At 38.3% G+C, this 6197-nt stretch overlaps 1 protein-coding gene and 1 long non-coding RNA gene across 2 annotated transcripts; both read right to left on the bottom strand.

The window, feature by feature from the left end:
* Positions 1-758: 758 nt before the first annotated feature.
* Positions 759-5120, bottom strand: LOC5571271 (protein YIPF1). The gene is made up of 5 exons (XM_001653519.2): positions 4865-5120; positions 4615-4808; positions 1363-1554; positions 1210-1305; positions 759-1146 (listed from the first exon to the last, which is right to left on the bottom strand). Exons 1-5 carry the CDS (start codon positions 5001-5003, stop codon positions 877-879), a joined length of 891 nt encoding a protein of 296 aa, XP_001653569.1. The 5' UTR covers positions 5004-5120; the 3' UTR covers positions 759-876.
* Positions 5121-5572: 452 nt separating this feature from the next.
* Positions 5573-6197, bottom strand: LOC110676742. Its single transcript, XR_002500680.1, has 2 exons — positions 5781-6197; positions 5573-5714 (listed from the first exon to the last, which is right to left on the bottom strand). It is a non-coding gene; the product is annotated as an uncharacterized LOC110676742 (long non-coding RNA).

The raw sequence follows: 6197 nt of genomic DNA on the forward strand, positions 1-6197 counted from the left end.
TTTTTGAGGAAGAGAGTAGAACTTCTTTTTTGCTATCTTGTCTAGGAGCTCGAGTCTACCGACATCTAGTACAGGTGAATTTATATTCAAAAATTTAAAATTGTGGGAGGGAGAGCTGTATTTTGGGTATTAAAAGTAGGAGAACATCCACAAATGAACATCCGTGACACAATTTTGCTACACTGTTACAAATAATGATGATTACACTTCAATTATGTGATGTAAACATGTAAATTTAAGTCTGAAATCATATAAAAATGTACCTGACATATAATTCACGTGATCTGACAGGATCCTGCTGGATTACATGACATATAATCAGAGTTACAGTGCACGGACGCGCTGTACATTATGATGTTTAACATTCAGAGCAATAATTGAAGTGATGACAAATTTTTTCAACGAGGATCGAAATTGTAGCTCCCGGATCGCGAGTCTTCGACCATATCATGTTGACCATCTAGACACCTGCACAGTTGTAGAGGCTCTTCGTTACTAAGCAGTTGTTTCGCAACTTTGATACCGATGGCAAGCCGTAGCGCCGAGCAGCGCATGAGACGAGTCTCCCCGGAAGCAAATCTCCAAGCGCACGCTTCTAGAATTTTCGTGAGACTCCGGCTAGCTCATCACACTAGGATTCCCTTGAGCTGAGAGACGGTTTGGTTGAAAACTCGTCAGTACATTTATGTACTCCTGAGAAATGTGTAACTCTACATATAATTGAAGTTTATCCATGACATACCATACCATACATACAGTTCAATCGGCAAATTTATAGTTTTTATTTGAATTTAGCTATTTCGCAAGCATAGATTTATTCTACTTGTAGGTAAATGGCTTAGACATAAAATTTTCCCCAATCGAACCACCCTTATTCTATTGGGTAACATTCTTGTGGGCAACGACGGTTGCCACCGTCGCCTTCACCTGTTCCACCAGTTGGGCAGCTGGGGTTTCGTGTGTATCCGATGGACGGAAATAGGTCAGCATGAATCCGGCAGCCAGTATGAAATGAATCAACCCGATGGTGGGCGCAATGAAGAGGGAATATTTCGACGTTTTGATCGCTGGCATCAGAATCCAAACCAGGGCAAACCCGGACAGGAACGTTCCCGTGGCCACCAGAAGCCACTGGAAAAGGGGAATCTGGAAGAGAGGGAATTTGTTTCAGACGAAATGCAATGTGCAATTGAGAAGCATGGAACTCACTTGGATGGTCCACAAAACTGAAACCGGAATGTAAATGGCCATTGAATAACCGTAAACGCAAATGAGTGACAATAATGACGGAGTGTAGGGCGATTGCTAAAGAAAAAAAAAGATAGTTTATTAAGTGTGTTAAAATAAGATAAATTTACCAACCTCTTCCAAATCCATCTCATCCGGCCGAAGACTCCACTTGAGCAGAGCCCACAGCCCAAATGGTACCAAGCAAGTGTAGAGGATGATAACCGTCGCCGACACTGAGACCAGATGAAAATCGTACCGCCATTGGTGGTTCCCAGCGTTTTGCAGATAGCTGGCCATGTTGCCCGAGATCGCGATGGAGAAAATCTAAATAGGAATTAAAATATATTAGAGATTACAAGTGCCGTAAAACGGGGTAACATTGATCGGATTTTTCGATGAAACATCTTCAATGCATGAATGGTTCTTCTCTTTGAGCTTAAATATTAAAATTAAGGCTTTAGCGCAAATTCAGTCACGCGTGTTCTTAAACTTTTTGAAACAATGATTTTCTGGGAGTTCGCAAGACCCAAGCAAGCGGATTCGTGCATTTTTCCTGTGTTGCCGGAATGACGTTAGCCCAGAATGGATTACCAACTGGTGAGCTTGTTTTATGCTTGTATTAACATAAATTTGTATCGTTTCAATGTTTCGTTTATTTAATCGTTCAACAAGCTTCGGACGGTTCGTCCAATAAGTGTCGGCATAAGCCCAAATTCGTATTTTATGAAACAAAAACAGGTGCACGTACCTATTCTTCGATTTATTTGTCCCGTATAATAAGCCTAGCCTCTGCATAGTTCGAGACTGGGTATGTCCACGCACTGATGGATAATTTTTTAAATTGAGGCTACATCAATCGCATCACTTATCAACGTGAATCCTGATCATGTAGCTTTTCAAGTCTCCCACTTGCCCAAGTCTCCCACTTACAACTCCTTTCTGCAAAAAAAAAACCAAGGAGATGCAGAGGTGATTCCAGTCTCTAGTAGCAATGTACGTCACACCAAAAATGCGTATGCTACAAAATTTTGATTTTGTATTTCATCTCTTAAAGGTTTTGAAGACAGCTAAGAACCGAATTACAAAATACCATCTCCAATCAACGTTAAATGTCGCCTCTTACTTCTTCTTCTAGGCATTATGGTCTTCACTGGAACAGCGCCTGCTACTCAGCTTAGTGTTCTTATAAGCACTTCCACAGTATTAACTGAGAGCTTTCTTTGTCAACGTTGCTATTTTTGCATCTGTATATCGTATACCAGGTACGATTATACTCTATGCCCAGGGAAGTCAAGGAAATTTTCATAACGAGAAGATCCTGGACCGACCGGAAATAATAATAAATCCACACGAAAACGAAAATGCTGTTGAATAGTTACTTGGGAATGTATAAATGGTGCTTCCCTTTCTTCTATTAATGACCTTACAAAAAAAGGGTTTTTGCGAAAATTTGGTTATGTTCTCACGATTTTTTTTACTTTTCATGATTATGGATGACAGTACCGAAAATACATGCCTCACCTAGATTCTTTTAAGAAAGGAAAATGCTGTTTTTACTAAAAATGGCGTCGCCGAATAGAAATCCCGTTATCAAACATGTTATAAGCATGTACAATTCAGAAACTTTAACGAATTACCATGAAAAATGCAGAATTCTTGAATTTGTGGTTATATTACACAGCGAAACAAAAATGACGGTTTTGCGTGTCTCAAGGATCAAATTATGTGTCTCTGGTAGATTTTGGATTGCTGAATCTGATGCCGTTCTTAGAAATTTCCCAGCACGTCACAATTTTTAGCTACAGGTCGCCAAAGTTGTGTAAAACATTGGTTTTAATGATGTTTACCTAAAATTTTAAGTATATTTTATCAAACATTTTTGTGATCTAATCCACCAAGCATGCAATAGAGGACTTAAACTTTCGTTTGAGATATATTTTGGTTGAAATTTTACGATTATATTTAGATTAAACCGATCTTTTTCAACATGCTTGCAGTCTCCATATAAAATTCTTCGTTTGTCTTATATGGCAAAATACAATACTTTTATAAACCATCAAAAAATAACTTTTTCGCATCAAAAATATTATAAACTTTGATGATAAGTATTGTTATACACATAAAGTTGGAATTCTGTGGCATATTAAGCAAATAAATTGCCTTACAAGCTGGCAAACTTGCATGCAAGTTGGCTGAAATAGTCAATTTTTGCATTTTCAACAACCAATATCTCTAAAACTAGACGTGCTATGATACTTCTGTAAACGGAAATGGATTCAGCAACCCTTAATTAAGTAAATAGAGGTATTTTGATGCTGGAGACAAAAACGTGTTCCGCAGTGTTATTTACAAAATCAACTCAAATAGTAAATGGCTTGTAAGGTTTTTGCTTTCATAATCGGCTTCTAGAGCCAGGATTTTAGATAGTTCTGACGTTTTCAATATTACCGAACATTGTTCAAATGTACACTCTCAAAAAATCAAGTGATTTTACTTATTTTGGATACACATAAAAAAAAGCGAGCCGAATGACGTAATTTTGGGTCGAATTTTGAATACGTTAGTGTCTGATTTGGGAAATGTCGTTCACAGTTCCATCGTTTTCATGTCCTTTAACATGTAAAATCGCATATTTTGTTCAATACGACATCAAGGACACGTTTTTGTGTCGTTCCATCACTTACATCATATTTCATTCAGTCATAACGGGAATTACGTCCACAGTAATTTTCATTATTGCGATAATATCCTACCCGTCCAGCACTGCGAGAGTGTGCTCTCACGAGATCTGGAGCAGCGAATTTATATTATCACCAGCAACGAAAAATTGGCTTCCTTTTTTTCTACTCTTGTTTCGTCGTTTTGAGTGTCCTTCGCATCCGCATGTAGCTTTTATATACCAAATTTCTCTTCCTATTCGTTCAGCTGGCGTGGTCAACTGGTTATGATGCACGCGCGTTTTGAAAACGTTTTTGCTCATGGGCATGAGTTCGAACCTGTCGGCGGCAAACATTTTTATTATTTCCCTTGTGATAATTATCGCGATAAGTTTAGAGCCGATAAAGTTGGATCAGTGCATATGATACCTTGGCTTCTCGTCAGTACAATGATCAACAATTATAGCAGTTCACGAAATCTGTTTCTCGCAGATAAAGGCGGCAACTTATTGTCCGGTTGTTAGAAAAATGTCTATTTTCGTCTCATTTCCGCGATAATTTCATTCACTGGATGTGATCAATGTTACATTTGTTAAACATGCTTAAAACTTTCAGAACACAAAATACTGCCATTTGCAGTTTCAAATGAAATTTACAAGAAATATCCAAAAAACCAATGTTACCCACGATAATGATATTCCGCATATAATAAAATTTCTCATATTACCAAGGTGATGACGATCCAAACGGGCCCATACAAATCCGGATTGGTTCCGATGTTCAGCTTCAAGTAATCCGTAGGGGCGCGTTTCGGAATGATTGACGTGGCTATTCGGTCGACCACCATCATCGTATCGACATCGAAAAACCTCTGGTAGTACTCGAACGTAAAGAGTGAGGAACTTTTCGGCGTTTCAGTATCTGCAATGAAAGCTCGTTAATACGGAAAGAACATTAAAATCAAATCAATACCAAACCCTCGGATGTGTTGTCGGATTCCCGATTGGGAGAAGCCTTCTTCGGCGAATCGATGTTCAGCTGGGCACTGTTGGAGTTCCCCTCCTGTATCAGAGGGAACTCCTTGAAAGACAACAAATCGTCCACAGTTGGTTCCATCGCGGCTTATTTTATGGAACGAACAAACTATTTTTCCTTAAATTTATAAACCTCTGACACGACACATCACAAAACAGCTAGTGCGAAAAATCTGCGATTGATGTTTACCTCTCGACGTTTGTTTTTGTTTTGCTTTGGATCACCCCTCGTCGGCGTGACGTTTGATGGCTGTCATTTATCGTTCGAGCGCGCAGCGCTTGCATTCAAATGTTCCGCACAAGACCGATGGGATGTCTACCATGCTTTCTTCAACGTGGTGGAATATTAATTTTAAATAAATTATAAATTTTTGTAATTCGCAATACAGTAAAACACAATATAAATTCTCGCTCACGTCGTTCTCATTTCAAAGTTCCAAATAACATGGATTAGGTCGATTGGGTTGTGATTGCTTCTCTAGGATTTAGCATACCTACTTCAAAAGCGATTCCATTGCGACACTGTGTTGATCTAGGACATCAACTAAAGGGACTGTATTTCAGTCATTTCAGTCAACTTAAGTCTCTTTATCATTAATTATTTCTACATTTAAATGTAATCTTTTTTTATTAAAATTAACAGACAGGAACTTCGAAATTCAAAAATGATTTATTATTCAAAATTTTGACTCGTGCCATTAATTGTAGATCGAACTGTTCTTTTTAGATTCTTCACGAAGTTTTTCAAAATCGCAACTTATCCAATTGCAGCCATTGCCACCGCCAACAGAATCTACGACAAACAAAATTGTAATTAAACTGACGGTTATATAAAATAATCATAAAATTAGATACTCACTTAGCCGTTTAGGTCGTACTGCTGTCGTCATATCACGATGAATCATGATCATCAATGATATAATCGTTACAATCAGATTCATATTCATTATTCAAGGTGCTGAAGTATATCGGAATATCGAACCGCTCAAAACCGTATCACTTAATGTACGTTTCAAATAATGTGGACGTTGTTGTCAAACCATGCGAGAACGCGGAAACTTTCACGCTCTGAAAGATTCAACATGCTTGAACTATGACAAATCGCAGCTTGGACGACCTGTTTGGGAAACTGCAGATTGATAAACCTCACAAGTCAAACGGGAAATAATGATACTTGAGTGAAAAGAACTTAGCCAGTAAGTGTTTTTTCGCATGGCTGCAAATGAAGACAGCTCCATCCCCATAAACTCAAAATTAATTCAACGTACTAACCCTC

This window comes from Aedes aegypti, chromosome 2, assembly GCF_002204515.2.
Source record: "Aedes aegypti strain LVP_AGWG chromosome 2, AaegL5.0 Primary Assembly, whole genome shotgun sequence".
In the NCBI taxonomy this organism is placed as follows: domain Eukaryota; kingdom Metazoa; phylum Arthropoda; class Insecta; order Diptera; family Culicidae; genus Aedes; species Aedes aegypti.

Coding starts and splice junctions, on each gene's coding strand:
- LOC5571271 (XM_001653519.2), bottom strand. CDS start 5,003: ATGGAACCAACTGTGGACGATTTGTTGTCTTTCAAGGAGTTCCCTCTG. Junction 4,809..4,864: donor ATCCGACAACACATCCGAGG/GTTTGGTATTGA, acceptor CTTTCATTGCAG/ATACTGAAACGCCGAAAAGT. Junction 1,147..1,209: donor CAGTTTTGTGGACCATCCAA/GTGAGTTCCATG, acceptor CCTCTCTTCCAG/ATTCCCCTTTTCCAGTGGCT.